Source organism: Elgaria multicarinata, chromosome 13 (assembly GCF_023053635.1).
Source record: "Elgaria multicarinata webbii isolate HBS135686 ecotype San Diego chromosome 13, rElgMul1.1.pri, whole genome shotgun sequence".
NCBI lineage: Eukaryota > Metazoa > Chordata > Lepidosauria > Squamata > Anguidae > Elgaria > Elgaria multicarinata.
Window position 1 is genome coordinate 20,822,142 of NC_086183.1, and position 26,831 is coordinate 20,848,972.

The window sequence follows — 26,831 nt, forward strand, 5'->3', positions numbered from 1 at the left end:
AAACCTCTAAATGAGAACTAGGCCTCAACAATACTAAGAACCAAACAACTAACGACACTCCTTTGTCTTAGACACTAACTGCAGGAAGCGGGAACCAGACGCTCTTTAAAAAGGCCCGGATTTCTTCCCTTCTCTGTGTCTAACCCTACCGGCGCGCCATGGCTTTCTTTCCGTCCCGCGGATTGGCCAGGCGCTCTCTCGGCCTCGATTGGATAAGGAGGCCGCCGTCTGGACCCGCCTCCAAGCGCCGATAGAGGCTTCGGGCTGCCTTTCCGAAAGGCCGCTCGCGGATTGGCCCCGCCGAGCGCAGTCCCTGGAAACAGTTCCGGGAAACCCCTCGCGTTGCCGGGGTCGCTCTTGTCGTCCATGAGGGGAGGGAAGAGGAGGAGCGCGCGCCATTTGCAGCCGCTGCTTTAGCCGCGCCGCGCAGGTCCCGCTCCGGTGAGTCTCGCCAAGGACGCTCGGCCGAGGAAGCGGGCGGGCGGGAAGGGCGTGCGTGTCTGTGTTCGCGCGCGCCTCTCTGTCGGGGTGGGTGCTGGGACGGGGAGGGGAAGCGTCTGGCGGGGCGACGCGGGATCGCCAGGCCCAGAGGAGGCCCCGCGGCGGAGGCGCCTTTTGTGGCCGCGTCGCGCCTGCGGAGGCATCTGGGGCGGTGCAGGCCGCGCCAGAGACGTTGGGGGCGACGAGGGAGGCTCGGCTGAGGGAGGATCGGTGCCTCCCACCCGCTTTGGACCGGAGAGAGTGGAGCGGAGGACCGGCGATTGGGGGGGCGCGGCGATGGTGGTACTCCGCGGCCTCACCGGAGCGGTTCTCGACGTTCCTGAGGGGCGGCTGGGATTTGGCCTTGAACCCTTCGCTCCTTGCCGGTACCGGCAAAGAAAAAAGAAAGCGAGAGGTTGAAAGAGGAGAGCCGCTCACCTAGCAGACATCCTTCCTGCGTCTCACTGCGGTCCAGAGGCCCAGCCTCCTCCCCCCTTGTGATCAGTGTGTGGAATGTGGATCCCAGGCTGTGATTCTTTGATCTCAGACTGGATCCGGAGTAAGCCCCGTTCCGTTTGGCTGTCTGGTTTGCTTGTTTTTGCTTTTGGCGGGGCCCGCTTTATGCCAATGGGAACGATTTGCCCCTCCTCCTTCTCCGGTGCAAGACCAGATTCAGAGTTGTCGCCGTGGGGCTGTAACCTTAGGTGTGTTTATCTGGGGAGTAGAACAGATAAAGCCAGTGGGCTGAACTCGAGAGTAAACATGGGTTTGGGCCGCGTGTCTGTAAACTTAGGGCTCACCGTTACCTAGTTGGTCAGTGTGTTTTCTCGTGGGTGAACCTGCATGATGGGGAAACTGTGCTGCATAGCTGCAGGCTCCTGCACGCTTACCTAGAGATAAGTCCCATTGAACACAATAGAATTTGACTTCAGATCAAACAGGGATTGAACAGGTGCATTAAAACCACAACACGAAACTGATGTGATATTCATTCAGATTGCCAAACATGCTTTTCCTCAGGTTAAGCCCTGATCTGTGTTTCTGTTTTGAAAGGCAGACAGGTTTTCTGTGGGGATACTTTTTCCAGCTTACCTTCCCCACACTAAGTAACAATTTAATTTGAGGCTATTTTAGTGAATTTTAATGTTCTGTCAAAATAACTAGATTTAAATGTGTTAAGAGGTGCTTTGTAAAGTGCAGTGAGAAGTTGGGAGATCTGGTTCATGAGAAAGCCATGTGGGCTATTGACAGCTGTTGCTTCTAGTTTGTGAAGGCAATGCAGGCTCAGCGGGATCATTTCTTTAGCAATGCTGCTGTGGTGAATTTATCATGTGTACACTGAAGTTTGTGATCACTTAAAATCTTTTGAGGACTATGACATTTTTAAGTAGATGAGATTACTTTGCAGTAAGCGGCTTGAAGACTGGCTTCATCCATGCCAAAAGAAAAAATTAAATGGTTTCTCTGCCAGTGGAGTATGATCCTCTTAATTTTAAGTTCAGAAGAAAACAGTAGGATGTTTCTGAAATTATCCTTGTCATCTTAATGTAGGGAAGAAGAGATTTTAGAACTCTGCATACAAACCTTGCAGCTAGGCAGTATTCTGTTAGTTACAAAAATAGTGTCTTGGTTTAAAGAAAACTCTTGCTGAATAATTTTCTTCACTTAAAATTTTGGGTTCATGTTTTTTGTAACATATTTGCTAAGCTGCAGTTAGTAGCATTGTGTTATACATACCTTTTCTTTTGGACGTTTTATAAGTATGTCGGTGAGGCTGCAATGGTTCCCATATAAATAATCATATCTGTAACTTTCTTAAATTCTATTCACTTCTGAGTATCTGGGGACAATCTGCTTTCTTTTGCTGACTGTCCTATTACTGAATATAAAGCTTCAACTTAAGAACAAAACAGTCTCTCTGTGTGCTTGCATCTTTATTGATTTTAACATTATTGATTGAATTTTAGGATAATTTATTGTAGTAGTGGTTTTGCTAGGCTTAAAATGGAAAAAAAACTAAAATAGAATGAACGTTGTTACATTGGTTTGCCTTGGGACAGAATCTCATTCCTTTAGTCACAGTCAAATCATGTAAAGTAGCAACTGAGCTGGTTAAGGAGACAATTAAGGATGCAATCCTAGATAAACAGTTATGGAAACAAACTTTATTGAAGACCATGGGGCTTTTGAGTAAACATGCATATGTTTTGTGCTTATGTGACCTTACACTAGTTCAGCTGGAAACCCTCCTATACCAGTACAAAGAACTGGGGCAGCCCAGCTACACTCCTACAACATTAAGGATGCAGCTGAAGCATGCTAAGTTCTTTAGTAGTTCTCTGGGTAATGTTAGTTTGCATCCTATCCATGGCGCCAGGATTGGGACCCTAAGTGGCACCAGTGCAAGGCTACACTTTAGAATCATAAAACAATGCATAAAATCAGGTCACATGCTGGGCCGCATAGGGCAAACAGACCCCTCAAAGCAAGCTTTCTTCACATACACACAGCCCACAAAGCCTGTGCCCCACAAACTCTGGGCTAAGACCTTGGAGCAGGTTGTTCAGACATGAGATATTGTAGCAAATAGATTTCATTGGAAGATTGCAAAGGGCAAAGATGAATAAACAACATTAGCCTAGTATCTTTGTGCCAGGTGATGACTAGTATGGGAACTCGTCAGGCTGGGAAAAAGGACTCTGATTAGTTTGCGTGAAGTATCTGCCATTTTAACTGGAGCATGGGTTCCCACATTTTGACTGGACTTAGTAGCCACCTCTTAGTCCTGTGGCACAGACTGGATGTGTGAATTATTTCTGACATTGCATTGTGCTTCGCAAGCACTCAGAACCTCTAAAATGTCCGTAAAGTTAAGAGATGTACCCTGGAATTTGGATGTGAGGCAAGGCAGGATCTCACCACTGACTTTGCAGTATGTTTCCAAAGTGAAGTAAAAAGCCAGAGACAAGACCCTGCTTCTTGTCTGAATGCCAGACTTGGGGGAGAGACAGGATTAGTATCTCAGTTTGGGTCGTACTCTGAACGTTCTGGGTGTCTCCATAGTGAAGTCAGAGGGAGGAAGGAGGAAGGATTGGGAGGAAGGATTGTTTCCTAGTAACTGAGTGGATCTTTTTACCTGTGAGCATGAAATCAGACTTTTCTCTATATGCAATGTTATAATTGGAGATGGCAGTAGCATCTGTTCTACACATTTTAGTGGGGTGAGTGTATTTGGTTTTGAAGTTTCCATAGTTCAATGTATTCAGAAGAAAGGTGAAGTCATTTTGACCATTTTTATGGAAAGATTTATTTATTTATTTATTTATTTATTTATTTATTACATTTTTATACCGCCCAATAGCCGGAGCTCTTTGGGCGGTTCACAAAAATTATTGGCTGGCTAGATAGTACAGAAGGTTAATAAATGTTTTGGGTAAAAATCTTATTAGCCCATTGATTTTTAATTCAAACTCTATTTTTAGATATATTTCAAACTCTGTTGGGTAAACTTCAATGAGACGAGTCCCTATGTTGTAGTGGGCACTGAAACTCAAATACAGCAGTAGTGCTGGATCATGTGATGCTTGTACATGTTTCACAGCTGCACACAGTAGTGTAGTTAATAAACCCATGTATATGGAGGCAATTTGGGTTATTTCTGACATAATTTTACATAGATGTATTTTTATGTATGACTGTTTCTCTGATAAATAATGCCTGTAGTAAGAAACTAACATTTAAACTATGGCACCTGTGTCATTTTCCCAGGGATTTGAGTATATTATGTATTCACATTTATATCCCGCCTTTCCCCCCATTATGGAACTCGGCAGTGTACATGGGGTTCCAAGAGGTCTCCCTATATAGGCATTGATCAGGTCCAGATCTGCTTAGCTTCAGCAGGGTGCGTGTTTCCTGTATCCTCGGACCATGCCCTGACTGGAGGGCGCACAGCTAAACATAATTACCCAGAAATAAATTTTGTAAGACTAGTTCTGGTCATTTCTATCTGAAAGAATATTGCCAGGGTTAAGCAATGTGGTGTCCTTAGATGTCTTGAACTATAACTCTCTTAAGTGCCATCCAGCATGGCCAATAGCCAGAGATTCAGAGAAATGTAGTATACCATATTGTCTCATGATTCAGCTTGCAGTCTCATCCCAGTGCTGGATGAGAAGATAGGTGTGTACAGGGTAAAGATTTAAGAGTATTGTATTATAGGTAGATTGAAAAACCAGGGTTGTAGAATTTCTAAATCCTCCTCCCCCCCCCCCCCCCCGGGTTTAACATGCTGTGAGGTTCTCAAGAATCTTTCAGGCTAGAGAATGGACTAAATGTTTTAGATATAGTTGCTGGACTGATTTGGCAAAGAAAAGCCAAATACTAACATATTTCCAAACATTTTTAGTAGGTTTTATAAAGTTTATTTATTTATTTATTGCATTTTGCGTAGTTTGTGGTGAGTTTTTTCTGTTAACACCTTGGGCAGGCTTCCTTATAGAATCCACACCTGTCTGAAGGAAAGGAAAGCTTTGTCTGGGAGGTCCAAGTTCCCTTCTCACACTGTTGCCGCATCTGTAGAGAAATGAGCAATGTTTTGCATTATTTTTTAGTAAACCTATGTTCATAGGGTGGCTACTCTTTTACCTATAAGAATGTTACATTAATCAGTCATATTCTTTATCAGTAGAATATTGACAGACATGTTTAAGGGTCTTCCAAATCAGTATTCACCGCTGAGGAACAGTCATGTGAATTGAAGTGCATTGAGAAGCTTTATAAATGTGGATGCATGAACATCTGAAATTTTTCAATGTGGAGCGGTATATAAGTATTCTAAATAAATAAATAAATAATCCCCGGGAGAGAAAAAGATTTGAATAGATTTAGAATGTTTCTGTCGATGGTATGCTCCATCTTCCCCCCCCCCCCAGAGTTATCTTTGCTTTGGCACTTCGTTGTTGGGGGTAACCAAGTTCAAGTCCCCGTGAATGAGTTGAAAACGGTGGCTAGAAGAAATGTGTGTCTCAAGCTTATCAAATGTACATCAGCCTTTGCTTGGATTGTAGTTTTGAGGTCTTCCCTGTTCAATGAAACGATTTATAGTTTTCAGTGGGGAAAAATTCATCTGTGTTTTGTTCTCTGCGGCAGAGCAGAATTGGAGTCCATGATACACTCCTAGTAGTACTCGTGACATGTTTTCATTTAAGATAAAATTAAAACTTAATATAACCATACAGAAATCCTTTGAGGAAAACTTTAGATATCTCAATCCTATGTTTAGACAATAGTATCTCAATGGGGAGCAGTATTTGCTGTGCCATTAAATAATATAAGAAACAACACATCTTAATTCTTTGTGAGCTATTGAGTCTTATGTTTTTCCACTGTTTACAGTGTTTTCTGCATGTTTTCTACCACTATACCAATAATGGTATTAAGGAGCAAGTAGAGAGCCTCAGTTCTGTTTATCACTGTTAAAAGTTTAATTTAGCTTGAAAGTAATTAGAGTTTTTGGTCTAGAAGCAGGGCATGCTTCACAAAACCATGCAGTGGCAGAATTTTTTCATACTGTCCATAGTAGAAACATGTGTTGGCACTGTCATCTGCTATAAAAATGGATAGCATACCACCATGTGTTCTGCATAAGCTACAGTATGGTCACAGACCAGCAAACAATTCCTTGGCATTGAAATAAGAGGATTGTTTTAAGCTAGCAAATCATTTCTGGAGTGGGGAATTTTTTTTATCATTTTGTCCTGCTTTTGATGCATTAATTTGTATGAAATGCTTCTGCTTGGTTGGTTATCTTCGAGTTGTATCTAGTATTTGAAAGGTTAGTTTTAGTGTTTACCATTTAAAAGTCTTTTCAAATCCCCATTCCCTATATCTTAAACTTACTGAATGTTTTCATGAAGTCAGGACTGCTTTGCCTCTCTGCTAATACCACACTGTCAACCAACTCTTTCCCTTAAATAGTGGTTTATATCGACTATGCTGTCATGGGTGAATATTAAACACCAGTTGGTATCCAGTCAAATAGAATGAGTTTTACAATAAGTTAGCAAAAGCCTACAGGAATTGTTTGAGAAGGTAGTACTTTTTTTGATTCATATCTTTGCAGTCACCTTACTGTGTCTTGCATCAAGTCTTTCTTACTGATACGGAAAATCGAAGGTGCTGCCGTTCATTTAGAATTTTCATTTAAACTCTAATGTCTGGAATAATGTGCAGCGTTTAATAAAAGTTCATCTGGCTGGTATGTGGTGTGCAATTCATTTATTGACTGTTCCACTTGTGCAAAACCTAATGTGGCATGTTACTTTTTTTAAAAAAGGGTTCTGGCAACCAGTGTGTGTTAAAGCAGCATGGCTTCTCTTATGTAATGAAATGTTGGGTTTGAAGGAAGACATGGAAGTAAGCCAGAAAATTATGGGAAAGATTGGAAGCAAGTATTGACATTTGTATATTTAGCTGCCCTGCAGGCTTCTATATTGAATACATCTATCTAAAATCTCTTTTGAGACCAGGGGAATAATGGCAGATGTTTGTGCATTTGAATAAACTCCCTCCACCATTATGATCATCATAAAAATTAAGCACGCAAAGTAAAAATTAGGCTGTATGTACATGAAGTGCTTAAAATCGTGCATCATTCCATGTACATATTCCACAGTATTTCAAGACTGTACTTTTTTATTTAATTTAGGTGAGCTGCATTATAAAGGCTTTAAATATAGGTTTAATGCAAATCACTTGCAGCATGTTTACAAATTAGTTTAGATAAATGCATTGTCCTACAAATTAGTTATTTCTGGCTTTATGTAATATAGCTCCTGAATTTTTTCCAGCAGCATAATAAAATGGCTAATCAGGTGAATGGTAATGCGGTACAGTTAAAAGAAGAGGAAGAACCAATGGATACTTCCAGTGTAACTCACACAGAACACTACAAGACACTGATAGAGGCAGGCCTCCCACAGAAGGTGGCAGAGAGACTTGATGAAATATTTCAGACAGGTATAATATGCATTTCTTGTTTCTGATTGGTTATGAAAGTGAAGGCAAACAATTTTCAAATTTTTAGGTTTTAAAGTTGAAAATTTTGCTGTATTTTGCACTGTGTAGCTTTGAATGTACTGCTGCTTTCACTTATCTGAGGTCAAATTGGGTTTCACATATGCTGATAGTATCTTAGGACTTCAGGACACTGTAATTGTTTCAGAGATTTGCACAAATTAAAGTGGACATTTCAGCCTACTGAATTGTAATTTTTCTCTTTAAAAGAATCATTTGCTTCTACTTTTCTACCATCATCAATTTACAGTGACTACGTCAAACACTTAATATTTCAATAGGTGGCTTATTGAGGGAAATCGCTTGCTTGGCTTACTTGGGGCTACGTTTGAATTCCAGTCTGAATGTGAATTCCATGTTTGTTTAGCTCCTAGGGGATAGGTCAATCCATTTCAGTCATTACACTGATGTATTTAGTTTAAAAAAAATAAATGCTTGAATTATGTTTATCTTGCTTGGAGCAAGCGGCTTGTGTATTCTAAAGAGAGAGAGAGAACACATGTTCTACTTTAGGCAACACATACTTTTTTTGGTGTGAAATAGAAACTTCCTCTTCCTCTTTAGTATGCGTCTTGTGAACATATTTAGATACGTAAATGGAAATGCTTCATGCCCTTACCTGAAATACTTCAGTGGCAAGATTATCTTTTTTTTCTAAAACACTCCAAATGTTCTGCAAGCTCAAGGCAGTTCAAAAGAATAACATATCTGTCTTTATATGTTGATATTTTGGCTCATGTGGCTGACCTGTCTTGAACGACAATCCCATTGAGCGCCTCCCAGGTAGTTTTTATTTCCTTAGGCACTTGTCTAAGGCTGTGCTATGATGATGTGCACTTAGTGGCTTGAGTGTAGGTGTCTGAGAAAGGAATGTTCAGGAGTTTAGAATGTGTTGCACTTAGGTTGTGTCACGAGGAGTCGGATATTTATCCAAATATTAAAGCGCATTAATGTTAAAGTTATTATTTAGTATTCAAAACTATTTGTAGAAATACCTTCTTGCGTAAAATGTGACCCCACTGGGGTCTGTAGCGCCGTTGGCTACTTCTCATTTCATAGCTAAACTTGGGGCTGAACTTCATGACTCTTAATCTGCTGAGTTTTGTCCCTGTACAAATGATGCAGGTGCCTTCCAATATGCAGGATCAATTCTGAAATACAGTCTCTGTGCACTGCAATTCAGTGTGTTTTAGAGCAAGGACTTTTTCAGTGTTCTTTAAAATCCTGAAATATTCAAAATACACTCTGGATATTTATTGGAAGTCAGTATAAAAGATCTTGGCATCTTACCAATTAATACTGGTGGGAACTAGCAGTGCTCTACACTTTGCATATACCTGCTATTAAGTCTAGACCATGGAAAAGGAAGTACATGCAAATATTTCAATGTATGTGCTTCAGAAATGGTCCTACTAAGTGAGTCTGTACCTGTAACGTTAGTGTACTTGAAGTACATAACAGGGCTCGAAATAATGTTACTGGCTGGAAAGTTGCGGCAAAGTAGTATTTATAGGCAAAAACATCCACTGTACTATTTATTTTTTATAGACATGGGGAGAACTTGTCACTTGGTTTTATTTTATTTTATTGAGGGGGTGGGAGGGGGGAAGATGGCTTTGAGTTACTCCAGTAGGTACTATAGCACACTGTGGTTAGATGACTTAGAACTCCTCCTTATGCATAGTTTGTAATGGCTGCATTCTAAAGAGAGAGAAAAATCTTAAAGCTCTGAAATCAGATCTTCTGGGAATGTGAGCCAGAGCTTATTATTTCAAACCCTGATATGTAGTGTTGCATTGTGCAGCAGAATATTCCCAAAGTTTCTGAAACTATTGTGTTTCTGGATATAATTTTTAGTTTACAGTAATTCGCATGACTGACTTAGCTCAAGTTTTTTCAATTTTAGTAAAGTACAATAGTTTTTTTAAAAAAAAATCTATGTATAATTAAATGGGAATCTGTAACTTTTCTCTATTTTTAATTTTTTAGGATTGGTAGCTTATGTTGATCTTGATGAAAGAGCAATAGATGCTCTTAGAGAATTTAACGAAGAAGGAGCCCTCTCTGTATTACAGCAGTTTAAGGAAAGTGACCTGTCGCATGTACAGGTAAGGTAAGAGCTCCTGTGGTGTGAACAAATAGGTTCACAAATATAGTATTGTTTCTAATTGATTATAACAAGCTCCAACAAAGCTAAGGTTGAAATACCTTTTTTGAAATTATTTCGCAGTATGACTTTTTTGATAACTTGTGTTAAGACTTTGCCTCTCAAACACTAAATTTTAAGTCTAGAGTTGCATGCATGTAGTAAGACCTGTGCGTTAGTGTCTTAAGTTAACTTGATGTGTTGATTAATGTTGTATTGGTTTGATTTAATGAAATTATATCAAGTGATATTCTTAAAAACCCTGGTTAGTTCTGAGCAACAGGCTGTAGCTGGGTGTTGTGCAAGGTTCAGTGGCTTCAGGTTGCTTTTTATATCTTCCAGTTGAATTATTTCATAAATTGTATCTGCAGAACAAAAGTGCATTTTTATGTGGAGTTATGAAGACTTACAGACAGAGAGAGAAACAAGGAAGCAAAGTACAAGAATCAACAAAGGGGCCAGATGAAGCAAAGATTAAGGTAATATATACATATGCGGAGTTAACAGGGGAGCAGATACAAGTGCTACGGAATTTCTGTGTAGGCATCTTTTTGTACAGGAGGCTCATTGCATTGTTTAAAACTCAACATAAGTCCTACTTAGAGTAGATCCATTAAAATGAATGGGTCTTAAGGTAGTTCATTTTAATGGGTCTACTTTAAGTAGGACTTACGTTGGATTTACCCTCTTCTCCAGAACACTGGTGTGGTACCACTTCACTGTCTTCCTGCAAACCAGATATATCCTTTGAAACCTTTAGTTTAACCTACTACTCCTAATCGCCAGTTGAAACAAGCCAATGTTTGTGTGACTATATTTACTCTCATTGGTTCCTCTCTTCTCTTCCCAAACAGACTGTAAATTCTTAGGAGCAACTTGTTTGCTTATATTAAGTGCCACATACTTTGATGCCACTATGTGAGAAATAATGGTCAGACGACGGGAACACTGACCTCATTCACAAAAAACATCTTGGCTGAACAACAAGAAACAAGTTTTGTGAACCGCCCAGACAGCTTCGGCTATAAAAATGTAATAAATAAATAAATAAATAAGTACCCAGCACCTCCTCCAGTGAGGAGTATGCACTGGGAATTCCCAATACCCATTTCCCCAAAGAAAGAGCAGTGGAACAATTTCCATATTATGGGGCACACTCAGGTGCCACATCACATTCTTGTTTTTCACAGGAAGTTGATACAGCAGCCACCTAAGTGACCCTGCAATGGCTGAATCCAGTGACCCTGCATGTGCCTTAATAACAGGAGAATGGATGTCAATTCAAAAGGGACAATTACGCACGCACAGTACTGGCATTCAATCCACCCCCATTTCCAGTACTCATTGCCAGTGACTGCATGCGTGTACTGTCAGAGATCTTTACTGTTTGCACATTTTCTGTGCTTTGACATATGTAATTTAACCACAATCCCCCACCACCACCAAATTGGTTCTTGGTGACAATTTACTCACACGTACTAGAGGTTTTCGTTATGGTTTATGGCCAGCCTTATTGCTGATGTGGTATGTGGATTGTTTGAATCTTTCTAGAGCAGGTATGACCATCCGGTGGCCCTCCAAGCCAACTGGCCATGTATTGAGGTCTGGCAAGTACGTTACCTTATGTGGCTAGTGCACTGCATTTCTTTTGATAGGTCACCAAGTTTTTCTGACCTAGTATATCTCTTTCATATTCTAGAACAGAAGTTCTATTTGAGATATCCTAGCAGTTCTGTTTATTAGGGCTGCTTCTGGTTTGTTTTTCAGTCTTGGTAAATAATGTCTAAAGAATTCTGTTTTATTACGAATGGGTCAGTGTGCTTTTGCATGCTTCTTGGTCTCTCCTGCTTAGGTTTCCCTGCAAGTGTAAGTGGCTAAAGAAACCTGGGATTTTCTGTCTGTGGTTTGATTATTGTTACATATGAACTGGGAGTTATGGTTTGTTTGTCCCCAGACAAGCCAGATTCGTAACCCATGGTTTGCTTTTGACTTACGACTCTGGCTTCTCTGGGACAAGCCAGCAATTTTAGTATACACATCATGATAAATCAGCTGCAAACAGAAATTTAGTCACTCCCACTTTCAGGAGGAGCCAAGCACAACTGATTGAGCAGCATGCACCAGAATACTGGCTTGTCCACAATAAGGCAAAATTCTTTTGAATTCTAGTTGGTCATGATATACAAATGCAGCTACCGTATTTCTTCGATTCTAAGATGCCATCGATTGTAAGATGCACACTAATTTCAGTATCACCAACAGAAAAAAAGCTTTGATTCTAAGAAATAATAAACGCACCCGCGATTCTAAGATGCACCCCGTTTTTAGAGATGTTTATATGGGGAAAAAGTGTGTCTTAGAATTGAAGAAATAAGTAATATCTTGCTAAATGCCTCTCACATTATGAACATTTCTACTTTTAATCCTCCCCTTAACATTTAGGCTTTGCTAGAGAGAACTAGTTATACTTTGGATGTGACCACAGGTCAGCGAAAGTATGGCGGTCCTCCTCCAGATACTGTCTACTCTGGTTCCCAGCCTGGAATTGGCACAGAGGTATGTATGTGCTGTTTATATGCATCAATATGCTGTTACTTAAAATCGCTGTAGCCCTATGTATGCTAAATACACTACAGCAACGGTAGCTTATTTAATTTATTAACTAGTTTATTTCTTAATTATCTAATTCTAGCTGTAATTATAATGCTTGTTTAATAAAATGCTGGCGCTAAGGACAAAATGGTATTTACTACAAGAAACTGAAAGTGTGGATCGCCCAAGCTGTAATGATCTGCCTTTTTAATTGCAGTAGTAATCAGAGCTAAAGCAGACGTTGTGTACATGTAACACTTTTGAAAACAAAATATTCCTTTACAAGATAGATGACTTCCCATTTTTAAAACAAGTACTTCACTGCATTTTTCTTTGATTGTTAATTCTCTGTGCAAAGGCATGTAACTGATACGACACTCTGAAGGCCATAGATCAAGACAAGTCTTTCAAGTATCATGATTTCATGGAACTTTTGATTGTAATCAAATAGTTATGATAATGTTTGACTGATGTCAACTGACTAATGTGCAGTAGAAGCAATCCTTGTAGTATGCATGTACATTGACAGAGGATAGTGGCTTGAATCCAGTGGTGTCCTTCCTTTTGACTTTTCGGCTCAGAGTTTCAAAAGTAGCTGCTCAGTTTAGATGTAATGGAAAACAATAGTTCCCCACTACAACTGGGGTGAGGAACCTCCATCCTTAGCATCATCCAGCTGTTTGGATGCTGTGGGCTCACTCTTACTCTCCAAAGCATCCCGACGGGGAATCACTTCCTCTGGTTGTTGGGAAGAGGCATCCAAAGATTGGGTTATATCCTCTCACCATCCAAGAAGGCAGGGATCATGCAATTAATAATCTTTGGAGGAAGTCCTGATCCTCCAGCTCCACCTCCAATTTCCTTCCCTGCCTTTACCCAGGATAGTCATTAGTCTCAGCCTTGCCTTTTACCCAGAAAAAAATCCCAAACAACTACTATTTCAGCCTTGATTGTTACTTGCTTCATTTTCTGTTCTCAATCTTCTTCAGCCTCTCTTAAAAAAAAAAAAATGCTCTTTCACTTTCCTTCTCCTCTTTCCTCATGGCTCCAATGGGGAAGGATTCCTGATCTGCAGCTAAACCTGGAAATCTGAAAAAGAAGACTACATCAGTCATGCTTGATTTCAAACTACTGCCTTGTGCAGCGCAACTCTTTAGCAGCATGGGATCTTGACCGCTAAGGCAGCTCCCTGGATCTCGTAGATATTTATGCTCCCCTACACAACGTCTGAGTAGGAGGTTTGGAATATGTTGGGACTCTGTTTTAGGAATCAGCCACCTTGAGGCCTCTAATCCAAGGCTGAGAGAAGGAGTCTTGCCCATTTATACCTCCCTCTGTGTGCCGAATGAAAGCAATTCTCACCATAGCTCCAGTGGCCTTGTCTGTACACCCTTTGCGTCTCATTCCTCACCAGCCAGCTTGGTCAGTCTGGCATCTTAACTAGAACTGGCAATCTTGCTCGGTTCACCCAGTCCCCACTCCAACCACAGATGATTTAGCCATGGCACAATCCACCCCTAACTCCCTTTTAACAAAGACTCATTTGTTCAGAAAATCAAAAGGGTGAGGGCGGGTGAATTTACCAATCAGTGATGGCAGTAGGGACACCCTTCTGTCTCACAGAGTTTGGGTCTCTTATTCCTCCACTTCAGTGCCTCGTTTTCTTGAGACCCAAGGGAAGCAGTAAGGGGAATTCAGACAAGATTAAGAGCAAAGCCAACAAACAGGGACCTAAGTGCAAAGCCCCAACCTCTTAAGTCCTCAGGTCCTTTGCACTCTTCAGAGAAATCTAACCATGTTTCTCCTAGTCCTCTGCTTTTATTACCCAACACTATGGAGCTAGTAGCCCCTTTATAGTCTCTTGGACATCTATTCAGTATTCTTTACAGTCCCAAAGAAGGGGGGGGGGGGATAGGAAAGACATCCTGGACTTCCAGTACATCAAGTTTGTGACGTACTGCATTTTCAGGATGGAAACCCTCCAATCCATACAAGAGGCTCTCCACAGATTTTCAGCCTCAGTCAATCTCACAGAGGCTTACCTTCATGTCCCAGTAGTCTCCATGAACAGGAGATACCTCAGGTTTGCATACAATCACAGCCACTTCGAATACCAGGCCCTTGCATTTGGCTTAGCATCATCCCCAAGAGTATTCACAGAGCTAAAGCTGCAGTGGTTGACTTCCTCTGGCTTGATGAAACACATCTTTACCCCACCTGGATAATATTTATTTCAGGAATCCTCCCTCAAAGTGAGGAAAGACCTCTCTACCATCTGTTTTCTGCACAGCCATGACTTCCTGATAAATGTGTGAAGTATTAGCTTCAATCATCCAAAACAATCAGCCATCTAAGAGCAGAAATAAATATGGAAAAGAGCTTGATTTCTCTGGACTCCAAACAGGTCAAAAGCTCCTATACAGGATCAAATCCATATGCAGGCAAAAGTCAACTGATCTCATGCCCAGCCCATTATTTCCTGCATTCTTCTATGGGTCAGTTTTCACACTTCTTCACTACAATCGCTCCTCCTGCCCTGTTAGGCGGACTTAATACAGAAAAGTCACTGTCCAGTTCTCCCTCCAGATGTAAAGCTGTCTTCCTTTTGGTGGGGAAACTATCCAGTCTTAAGGGAATCCCCCTGAGGGATCCCACCAGATTGTACTAACTCAAACGGCAGTCTTTCAGGCTGGGGCACTCAGTGCCAGAATGAGGCGATGCAGAGGAACTTGTCCTCATCAAATGACACCCGCTGTATCAACTGGCTGGAACTCAGGGTGGTCCATCTTTCCCTGCTACCTTTTCCTCAGATCCTTGCCAGCCCTCATGGTCTAGACAGAACAGGCAATCTGTCTGCAAAGCCTCTCATCATTTACTAAGGCAGCACAAAATCCTGGGCATGCTACAGAGTGGCAAGAGCAGGTGGCGTGGTCCATTCTAGCACTTTCAGGATGTCCTCAACATGACTGCAGACTTCTTCAGCAGACAGCACCTCGACATAGAGGAGGGGCCTCTGAACAAGAGAGTCTTCCTCCAGTTGCAAGCCTGCTTTAGCATCATAGTCTTAGACATGTTTGCCTCTCCTGAAAACAGCAAACTTTCCTTGCTTCCTGACACCCAGGACGGGGGCAGGATCCACTTGAGGCCCTTTCCTCCCGGCTTCCAGGCCTATTGCATCTGTTTCCTCCCATCCCTCTCCACTAAAGGGTTCTAAGGAAGGTCAAACTCGAGCAAATCTCAGTGGTGCTAGTGGACTCACAGTAGCAAAGAAGACTGTGGTTCTCAGAAATCCTGCAGCTGGCACAGGCCTGCCCCTGGTTCCTACCCACCAGTGTGAACCTTCTCTTTCAGGGCCCCATCCAGCACCAGATCCCAGGTGGCTCTACCTAGCCACCTGACCACGGAACAGAAAGCTCTCCTCATTTTCTTCATAGACATACTAAGCACCATCCTCTCCTCCTAGAGACCATCCATTGTGCATATTTATGAAACCATGTGAGAAGGCTTCACTCACTGGTGCAAGAGAAAATCTGTCTTCTATTCTAAGGCCAGCATCAAGGACCTGTTGGCTTTCCTGCAGACAGGACTCTACCTCAGCCTACACCCCAACACTGTATGCAGACGAGTTTTTGCCATGGCAGTTGGTAATATCCGGGCCAGGAGGCACATTCTTGAGGTTTAAACCCCAACTAAAGTGTTTTCTTCAAAGCCCATAATGTATTTACCCATCCCTACAGGCTAGATCAATTTGCCTCAGCAGAAGCTGCCTTTGGGAGAGTAGTTCTCCAGAGTGTGGTCCTTCTCAAATAGACAGCAGTTAGACCACACATAAGAAGGAAGGTACATCCCAATCCTTTTATTCCTCCTCCCACCAACCAGAGAATGGACTGTTCGATACTTACCATGAAAATCCATTCTGGGTTAGTGGGATGGAGGCATCCAAAGCCATTTTTCATGTGGCTTAAATAATTTTCCTTACCTGATTGGCTTGTTCTGTGCAGTCTGGCTCTGCTGTTCTGTTGGCCATGTATGAAAGCTGGAGGGCCAGGACTGCCTTCAAAGATCATTAATCATGTGATCCCTATCTTCCTGGGCAGTGAGAGGAGATAACCCAATCTTGATTGATTGATAACCCAATCCTTGGATGCCTCCTCCTGCCAACCTAGAATAGACTTTCATAGTAAGTATCCAATGTTTCATTCTCTTGCATTTTGTGTGTGTGTGTTCAAGAGATAGAGAAGGGAGAGTGAGAACACCATCAATGCTGCAAAATCTGCCCCCTTTTGGCTGTGCCTACTATTGGTTACAGGCCCCCTCCCTTGACTTTTCCAGTAGTGATTTGTAGTGAGTCCTGGATTTGCATGCTTGTGTACCCACAAGGGAGATTGAGACCCCTTGCTTGCAACTTTAAACTAAGGTTAATGAGAACAAGCCAGGATCAAATTGTGGCTTTATATCCTGGCTTGTTTTCAAACCTTAGTTTAAGTAAACAATATTTCCCTGGGTTTAGACATCTATTAGTTGTGTCCAGTCTACTTAAATGAATACATTTCTGTTGAAAAGGAGGATCAAGTTGGTTGAAATACCACCCTTTCCAAAACTCTTGCACATTAGCTGAATTAAAAATATAAGATGCTCTTTAGTTTCTGTTAGTAAATATCATTTTTCCTTCAGGTTTTTGTCGGTAAAATTCCTAGAGACTTGTATGAAGATGAATTGGTTCCACTTTTTGAGAAGGCGGGCCCGATTTGGGACCTGCGACTCATGATGGATCCCCTTTCTGGACAGAATAGAGGCTATGCTTTCATCACTTTCTGTAGTAAAGATGCAGCGCAAGAAGCTGTCAAATTGGTGAGTATTCTGTTATAATGCTAAATATGTTGCGAGGTGAGATGACTGCTGTTCAGACACAGGCAGAATTTGTAACTCTCTGAATGTGTGAGAGAGCTAATATGTGGTCTTTTCTCTCTCTTTCTCAACCAGACCTTCTGCTTTCATCTGTTTATCATCATGTATATAAAGTGAGGAATGTTGATTGTCTGTGTTACTTAGCAAATTGGCTCGCAATAGGTTTGTAGCCTACTCAGCATGAATAAGTGCCTTTGTTCAGTATAAATTGCATCTACTTAAGGCACTTCTCAATTTTAACAGTGCCACCTGCTAGGTAATAATAAGGGGAAAAATAGAGACTGGGTTTGACTGTGTTCTCCTTTGGGTCTTTGCACCACAGAGTTCTTATTGTGACCTTTTTGATAATCTTACAATGTTAGCCTAACTTCCATTCCAGAAGTTTTAGTTGAAAACATGATAAAAGGCCAGAAGAAGTAGCCAGGCATCTGCAAAGGAAATGATGCTTGACTAACCTTTTAGAATTCTTTGCAATTGTCGGTAAATGTGTGGGCATGGACAGCCTAGTAAACACACCTATGTAAGTAACTAGTCTGTAAAACATTTTACTGACCTGCTCGGGCCTGCAGAGAAAGGACGCAGCCCACTGCATTTCAGTGCTGGGTGCAGACGAGGAAGTGGATGCTCTGGCAATCCACTTGGTTTCTATGCTGGGCAAAGAGGAGGTAGAGGAGTCCTCCATTCTTCTTCCAGTAGCCCACTCACTTGCCTTCATTGATTCCATGTGTGCCATTCCTTGTTGCTACCAGGCAAGTGCTTAAATACACGTCTGGATAGGAATGAGCCACCAGACTAGGGGTAGGCATCTAGGTACTTGGCCAGGGGTGGGCAACTTGTGGCCCTCAAGATGTTTTGGCCTACAGCTCCCAATAGCCATAGCCACGTAGCCAATTTTCACAATACAGAGAAGCCCAAGGGTCTGCAGTTATTTGTGGTTAAAGGTAATTAGTAAATTAGCCAAGTTTCCAGATAACTTCAGTTTGGGATTTTACCAAACAAATGCTTAAAAGCTGTCTCCAGAGTTGATTTGACAAGAAAAAATGAAATATTGAATACTATGGAAGTGCATATTGAGTGATGTGTATGGGAATTCTAATGTCACATATACACTAATAGGTTGTAAATTATCTGTAACAACCTGAAGAAGACATCTTCAGGTTAAAGGAGAAAGCTCACTGAATTCAGAGTTAGGAAATGAATGACTGGCAATAAAACAAAATTATAATAGTGACAGTTTCGTATTGAAGTTTTGATTAGTTTGTTTGTTTGTTTGTTTTTAAAACAAAACCCCTTTGGGGCCTAGGCCACTTAAAAAGAGTATTATATCAATAGCGAAGGCACAGCAAGGGTTTAATTAAAATGGTTGCAAGAATTGAGCCATCATCCTTTTGAAAATAGCCTTACTTGGCTATAATTTGTTCAGAGGCAGTATACCCCTTAATACCTGCTTGTGAGTTTCCCAGGGTCATGTGGCTTCTAACCGCTGAGGACAAAGATAGACTAGAGTATTTTTTGGTTCAGCAAAGTAATTTTTATTTTGTGTGTTCAACCTGAAGTCTCCATAGGATGGATATATGTGCGCTGAAGTCTAAGCAGGCATGAAAGTGGAGGTTGATATTAGGAAATGAATTAGTTATTGTTCGAAATTTTAAATTTTGCTCAGGTGGAATGTAAAGATCATGCATTTTGCAGGATATAGCATTATATTATTAGAACTTCCCAATGGTTGGTAGAGTTTTGTACTGCTCACTTGTTATTAAATTGAAACTCTGTGCTGAATTTTGTTTTGTTTTCCTTTCAGTGTGACAACTATGAAATCCGTCCTGGTAAACACCTTGGTGTATGTATCTCTGTGGCAAACAATAGGTTGTTTGTTGGATCAATTCCAAAAAACAAGACTAAGGAAAACATACTAGAAGAGTTCAGTAAAGTCACAGGTAAGGAGTTGAGGGCAAGAGCTCATATTGTGAAGGCTTTATAGTTCTCTTATACAGCAAGCTGACTGGTGTCAACAGTAAATATGCCTGTTTTGATGCTCAACTAATTTCTGTGTTGTATCCAGCTTGGAGTGGCTGTGAAATGTGCTTTTCACAAGAACTCCTACTAGACGCTTTGCAGAAGTTCATGACACTCATTTTGACTTGGAAATTTCAGGATGTAGACTTTGTGGCCTAAAGTGAGTTGTGGGCTGCTGTCACATTGTTTACGCTAGGACCAATGGTACTTAAGGGTTTTAAGCTGGAAAGGGAGGATATGGCCAGGGGTGAGACTCATCATACACATGTGTGGTTCTCTGTTACCCGTGGCCAAAGGGATATGGCACACAGAAGCTCCGATCAGGGGCCTCTTAAACATGTTCATGTAGTGGCTCAGAAGTTATTTTGATCAGGTAGGTAAGCTTCCAAACCTCCCATAGCATAAGAGCAAGGAGATGAGTGATTCAGTACCAAACGGTGTGATGAAACGAACCATGGCAGGCTTGGGTTGTCTAAAATAAGAGATCAAATGGCAGTAAGAGTTAAGCACCATTTGAAGACCTGACAGTCCTTGGAAGACTATCCCTTCATCGAGAGCTCCTTAGATCTGTTAGGTGGAGGCAAAGGCCATTCTTGTGACTCTTGCCACATAGGCAGGAATGGCAGTTGTGGCAGGCATCCTCTGATTCTGCCATCTCAATCCAGGTTCTCATTTAAGTACTAGACAAGAAAGCATCCATTTTACCACGTTTGTGCTAGGAGGAGGTGTAATATACCCAAGGGAGAGGGCCTTTTCAGTGGTGGCCCCCCAATTATGGAATGATCTCCCTGATGAGGCTTGCCCGGCGCCAACATTGTTATCTTTTCGGTGCCAGGTCAAGACCTGTCTCTTCTCCCAGGCACTTAACAGCATTTAACAACATATGCTAAGTTTGTTTGTTTTTAATGGACCCAGAACTGTTGTTGTTTAAAATGGATACTGTCTTATACTGTTGTTTTTATATTTGTGATGGTTTTAAATTTTGTATACTTTTTAATGTTCACTGTTTTTAACTTTTGTAAACTGCCCAGGGAGCTTCGGCTATGGGGCGGTAGATAAATTTAATAAATAAATAAAAGTAGATGCTGCACTGTCTGAAGGATTTCTGTCTTTGTTGAGAACGCTACCTAATTGTACCTCATCAATTGAACTAATGACTGTGCTGAAGACTTGATCTGCTTATATTGAAGCCTCTTATGATTCAGTTAGGTTTTCAAGGTAGAAAGGTTTTAGTCTTAAGTGTGATATCCAAGTGTTCTATTCTTACAGAGGGTTTGGTTGATGTAATCTTGTATCATCAACCTGATGACAAAAAAAAGAATCGGGGATTCTGCTTCCTGGAATACGAAGACCACAAATCTGCAGCTCAAGCTCGGCGTCGGCTGATGAGCGGGAAAGTAAAAGTCTGGGGAAATATTGTTACCGTGGAATGGGCTGACCCGGTAGAGGAACCAGATCCAGAGGTCATGGCAAAGGTAAAAAAGCAGAGGCTGTATTTGCAATGTCTCCCTTTAAAACATTGTCTTTCAGGCACGAGGTTTGATCCCCTCCGGCTATCACTAGAATACAGGCGGCATCTCCTCCTTTGGGAATTGAGACTCTGCTTTTGCACACAAGGGACACAAAATTTGAACAAAAATTGCCACAGTTCTGAACTGTCATAGCTGAAGAAGATGCGCTGTCTTATCTTGTGAATCTCATACAAAGTACTTCCTAGGAATTTCTAAGGATGAACAATTCCTTATGTTGAGAAGCCTGTGATTATTTCTAAACATAATTAGAATTCACAACCCGTCTTCCCCTCTGGTCTAGAGTAACACAGCCTTGTTCTCTTAATCTGCATCAAGGTGAGGATCACTGAAGTACATTGCTCCAGCTATACCTTATGCTTTTCACCGTTGTGGCACCAAGGATACAAGTGTTGTATCTGCTGGTCAGTGCCTTCTAGTCCATGGGGATCTCTTTTTAAAAACGAGGCAAAAAAGGAAGTGTGCCTGTATCTCCAAAATGGAAATTTAAGCGCGAAAGGTGATGAAGACTTTGCCTAATGGCTCCGCAGAAGCATTATTGAAACTTTCAGCTAATCATCTATATCAGTCTTCCCCAACCAGATGCCTTCCAGATGTTTTGGACTACAACTCCCAACATTCGTGACCATTGGTCATGTTGGCTGGAGCTGATGGAGTTGAAGTCCAAAACCTCTGGAGTGCACCAGGTTGGGGAATGACAATCTATACTATTAATTGCCAGTTTCATTTTCAAGGGCAAAATGAAACTAGAAAGCTTCTTGTTGTGATGTACATAGCAAGTAATCTTTTCTTAGGCTGTACTTCTGTGTATTACCTGGTAGTAAACATGGTAAGGGTATACTGTAAAACTTACTGGAGTTCAGCTACATTAAGAAATGTTTCTCAGTGGGTATTTCTGAAGCAGATGTCAAGATTCCATTTTTCTTAACAGGTGAAGGTTCTATTTGTAAGAAACTTGGCCACTACAGTAACAGAAGAAATATTGGAGAAATCGTTTTCAGAGTTTGGAAAGCTGGAAAGAGTGAAGAAATTAAAAGACTATGCTTTTGTTCATTTTGAAGATAGGGGGGCAGCAGTCAAGGTAAGTAAAATATGTGTTTGCTCTGGATCGTACAGAATTAAGCCAACCTCTCAAGGATGCATAGTCTTTTTAGTATGGGGTGGGATAATGAAGTGTCCTCTAGAAGGCTTGTGCTGCTGGTTCCTATGCTACCTATCCTGCTGATTTGAGCTGCTTTAAATACAGGCAAAGCTCTCATCTGACAGTAGTTGTGAAGACTTTTCAAGTCCATACTTACAGCATGTGTCATACATCTTAGTGTCTAATGTGCTCCTGGCCCACTGGTTTCCAGGTTAGGCAGCCCAGGTATATTTGCCCAGCAAGAAGAGTTGGTGTAGCATGCAGGCTAAGAATACTAAGTTCATATCTGTCATCTGCCCTCACTAAGTGCTTTTTAGCTACTCTCAGCCGTCACCTGTAAAAATAATAATAATACTGACCTATTATGGTAGGTTGTTGTAAGGATGAAAACAAGATTAATAGTATCTGCTCATGCAAGCTGACTCTGCTTGATTTTCATTGATTCCCCCACTTTCCACTGCAAACCCCTGCCCCACATCCCAGCTCTTTCTTGAGTCCCTTTGCCTCCTGGCCCTCAGGAAAGGCTGTTGGGGATATAAAGTTATTGCACTGGGGAGAAGGTGCAAACATAACATTGGATACCACCCAATGGGCCTGTTCGCACATCATGACAGTTAGTTTACCCGCAAGGGCTATTGCACTATAACAAATTAAGCCTACCCTGCCTTAATTTGCCTGCAGGGCGAGCACCATTTTTGCATGATGCCCATGGACTCCTGGCTTATTGTGTTGTGCAAACCCAGGCAGCAGGAGTTGTTTGAGGGTTCAACAATTCTCAAATAAGCCTAAAACCACGGATTATTTGTAGGGTTGTCTAACCCTCAAACAACCCCTGCTGCCTGGGGTTCTCATGATATGGAAATCCCATGGGTACCATGCAAAAATGAAACAGCTGCCACTGGCAGACTAAGCCGTGTGTGTGAAGCACTTTGAGCACTCAGAAGCAATCTATAAATGCCAGTTACTAGATAGCATATACCCACCCCCTGCTCTACATGCCTAAGGCCCCTCAAACTTCTCTTCTCACCCTGGCCCTTTCTACACCTAAGGGTTATCCTAGGAAAATGGAGGGATCGTCCCTGCCTGCTCTTGGGATCCCCTGTGTGGCATTTGGATGCACAGGAACGATCCCAGGATATAGGGCTGGTGTAGACATGCCCCCTGTGTGTATGCTCCGAAAAGACCGGGTAAGAGCTAGGACTTCATGCTGCATTGATTCTTGCAGAGCAAGGTCAATGGGGCCTCCCTCCCAGAGAGAAGGGTGTGCAGTCCCGAGGCCAAATTTGAAAACAGAAAAGTGGGTATTTATTTATTTTATTTATTTATTACATTTTTATACCGCCCAATAGCCAAAGCTCTCTGGGTGGTTCACAGAAATTTAAACCATGAGAAGCATAAAAACGACCAACAATTTTAAAACACAAATAGGTCTTTAAAGTTGAAAGAACGCATGTGCACGTGTGAAGACCGCTTTATGCTTGCTCTAAGCAACCTGTTAAATTGCAAAGCTCCCAGGCCAATGTGAATACATCTGTGGAAACTCCTCAAAACTCTTAATATTTAAAATGAACGAATACATTGCGTAACAGTAGGACGCTGTGGCTTTAAGAACATTTTGACTTCGGGAGCAGAAAGGTGGGAAATCCTGAAGGAACATTGTGCTTTTTAAAATAGAAGCTAAATGTCTTCTTTTTTCCCCCCCTTTTCAAAACAGGCCATGAATGAAATGAATGGAAAAGAGATAGAGGGGGAAGAAATTGAAATAGTGTTAGCCAAGCCTCCAGATAAGAAAAGGAAAGAACGCCAGGCTGCCAGACAAGCCTCCAGAAGTACTGCGTGAGTGTTAACTTCATTACTTGAAATGTAGCACGCCGAGCTTCGTGCTGACAGCCACATAATAAAAATCTTCTTAAATCTGGCATGCTGAACTGGAGTTTTTAACTTAGGAAAACGCACAAGACAAACGCTAATGCTTTTTTCCTCCTCCTCCTCACTAGGTATGAAGATTATTATTACTATCCTCCGCCTCGTATGCCACCTCCTATTAGAGGCCGAGGTCGTGGAGGGAGAGGCGGCTATGGCTATCCCCCAGATTACTATGGCTACGAAGATTATTACGATGATTATTATGGCTATGACTATCATGACTACCGTGGTGGCTATGAAGATCCTTACTATGGCTATGATGATGGCTATACTATAAGAGGAAGAGGAGGAGGAAGGGGTGGGCGAGGAGCACCTCCACCACCTAGGGGGCGGGGAGCACCACCACCAAGAGGTAGAGCTGGCTATTCCCAGAGGGGGGCACCCATGGGACCGCCAAGAGGAGCCAGGGGTGGGAGAGGGGGTCCTGCCCAGCAGCAGAGAGGACGTGGTGCTCGCGGAGCCAGGGGCAACCGTGGGGGCAACGTGGGAGGCAAGAGAAAGGCTGATGGGTACAACCAACCCGATTCCAAGCGCCGCCAGACCAACAACCAGCAGAACTGGGGCTCCCAACCAATCGCCCAGCAGCCGCTTCAGCAAGGTGGTGACTATGCCGGTAACTATGGTTACAATAATGACAACCAGGAATTTTATCAGGATACGTATGGGCAGCAGTGGAAGTAAGACAAATAAGGAGGGCGTGGGAATATTGGCGAGATAGAATTTGGCTATAGCTCTACATCCTTCCAAAAAATTGGCTTAATGTTTCATCCTTCAGTAGTGATTGGCTGCCATTTGTATTGGGCTGAAGAATCACTCTATTGTGTATATACTCAAGTCTTTTCTTTTTTTTTTTCTTCTTTTCTCATAAATGCACTTGGACATGACTGAGCTTGCAGAATTCCCAAACATAGTTTTGGGATACAGTGCTTTTTATCGTTTTAGGCTTCATTTTAGCAGTTTTATCAGCAGGATGGGCAACACTGTTAAATCATGATTTTGCAGACCTTCTGTTTTTGGACAGTTTCATTTTTTTTTTGGATTTGGGATAGACTACATAGGCATATGCTGTACATAAAGTAAAGCTTAGTACTTTGTCTCCGTAGTTTTAAGAAATTAAAACAAAATTAAGTTTTCTTGTATTGAAAATAACATGACTGTATGTTTTGCATTCCTAGAAGTAGGTTAACTGTGTTTTTAAATTGTTATAACTTCACACCTTTTTGAAAATCTGCCCTACAAAATTTGTTTGGCCTAAACGTCAAATCCGTGGCAATTTGTTCCTTGATGTGATTGTATTTCCAATTTCTTCTTGTTCATGTAAGATTTCAATAAAACTCAAAAACCTATTCAAAACATTACCTATTTCAAATTCAATTGTGTCCTAAAACATTATTTTATTGGTAATTATTGCAAGAAACATTAAAAAAAAACTGCCTATGTGAGTGATCAAATTCATGCAAAATTTCTTGCGATTTCCAACATCTGGCATTGGTGGCATGTGAGTCAGAGCTAGGTCTAATCATAGAATCAAACTGAAATTTATTAATTGGTACTCTAATCTAGTTGCCTTTAACGTGGAATTGGTTGCTTTCTTAACAGCTTCAAGTACATCTGAACACTCGTGCAAAGCCCTTTTTAGTCAGATGTGATAGAAGTATTGTGTGGGAAGGCAGTCCATAAATTTAACCTGTTTTATGTTACTAATGTGGATAACATTTATTGACTCCAACACAATTCGATAGTTCTAAAGCATAAAGGAACAGACAATTATGTGCTCAATTTTAATGTAAGATTGTTTTTATTTAAAACTTTGCTTTAAACAAAGAGATGAGAGGTCAGTTAGTTTTTTACAAAGTATAGTGAAAATGTAAAGAAATCTTTCTACTATAGATAACAAACAGGATTACTAATTGATTAAAACATTAGATTTTAGAAATTGCTGAATGAGTGTTTTCAAGTGCAAATTTCCATTGATTTGGGATATTGCTTCAGGGTATATTTAGAATTTTTCTGTATGAACCCTGTTTTTACCCATTTTTAACATGCATTTGACTCTCAATTCATGATGATTGTTTCACCTGTTTGCTTTTTTTTTTTTTTACACTGTGCTAAACTGCAGTGAAGTACATTCGTATTTTAGGCAATAAAATTAAAAGGGCTTAAATTTTCAGAAAAATTGGCCAGCTGGAACACCCATAATAAAAAGTCAGCTCTTAATTTTTATGAGTTTGCGTTCGATTAGAACAGATGAAAACAATAAAAGTCAGTGGCAGAGAATAAGCTGCTTGTCTGAACCTCCTTTAGCCTTTATCTGGTTGGAAGAATTGCATTGTTGTGCCAGCATCGGAAGATAAATTTCATGGATTTGTAACTCAGACTCATTGGATTGAGGAAGGAGAAACTGCTTCTAAACATGACTTTTCAGTCCAGCCAGATAACGGGGGCATAAATGGGAGACGTCTTTAAATCAAAACAAAACAAAAAAAACTTTTGCTTTGTCTGAGTAAAGCTGCAGGATTTAACTCATGAAGTTTATCTGGCCCTTAGGTTTATTAAATGGTGATGATGGCTGGTTTTCTAATACATAATGACACCCAAAAAAGGTTCATCAATTGTTGGGCAGTCAGCTCCAAAACTTAACAACATATTGATCTGTGAAACCAAATTTGAACTAACTTTAAAATATTTGCCTGGATGGAAAAAGGCCTTAAAATTACCTGTTATAAATAATAAACAAAGACTTCACAGAGGTAAAGGGCAGTTTAGTATTGATCTAGGCAGAATTGGAAATCTTAACGTGTAGTACGTAATGAGAAATTTTGTGACGTTTGATATTCCTACCAAAATGCTAATTTTGTTAAATCCTTCTATCAAATGCAATCTTTTGCACATTTAAACTCTGGAAGTTCATTCAAGTAGCAAAGTTTACATTTGTTACAGAAATATAGCACCGCCACCTATTCACAAACAACTCTTTTAAATTCCTTCTTTTAAAAATGACACTATGTTCAAATAT

At 41.2% G+C, this 26,831-nt stretch overlaps 1 protein-coding gene across 4 annotated transcripts; it reads left to right on the plus strand.

The window, feature by feature from the left end:
• Positions 1-354: 354 nt before the first annotated feature.
• On the plus strand, positions 355-25,168 carry HNRNPR (heterogeneous nuclear ribonucleoprotein R). Of its 4 annotated transcripts, none has more exons than XM_063140733.1 (11): positions 355-441; positions 7,335-7,500; positions 9,547-9,665; positions 10,075-10,182; positions 12,146-12,259; positions 16,970-17,146; positions 19,005-19,140; positions 20,489-20,694; positions 21,680-21,829; positions 23,604-23,725; positions 23,887-25,168. In XM_063140733.1, the coding sequence occupies exons 2-11, from the start codon at positions 7,344-7,346 to the stop codon at positions 24,494-24,496; spliced, it is 1,899 nt and encodes a 632-aa protein (XP_062996803.1). In that variant the 5' UTR covers positions 355-441; positions 7,335-7,343; the 3' UTR covers positions 24,497-25,168. The 4 variants fall into 4 exon arrangements, with proteins under 4 accessions (XP_062996803.1, XP_062996806.1, XP_062996804.1 ...); XM_063140734.1 differs by having other exon boundaries at positions 426-441; positions 7,332-7,500; XM_063140736.1 differs by lacking the exon at positions 7,335-7,500 and having other exon boundaries at positions 356-441.
• Positions 25,169-26,831: the final 1,663 nt, after the last annotated feature.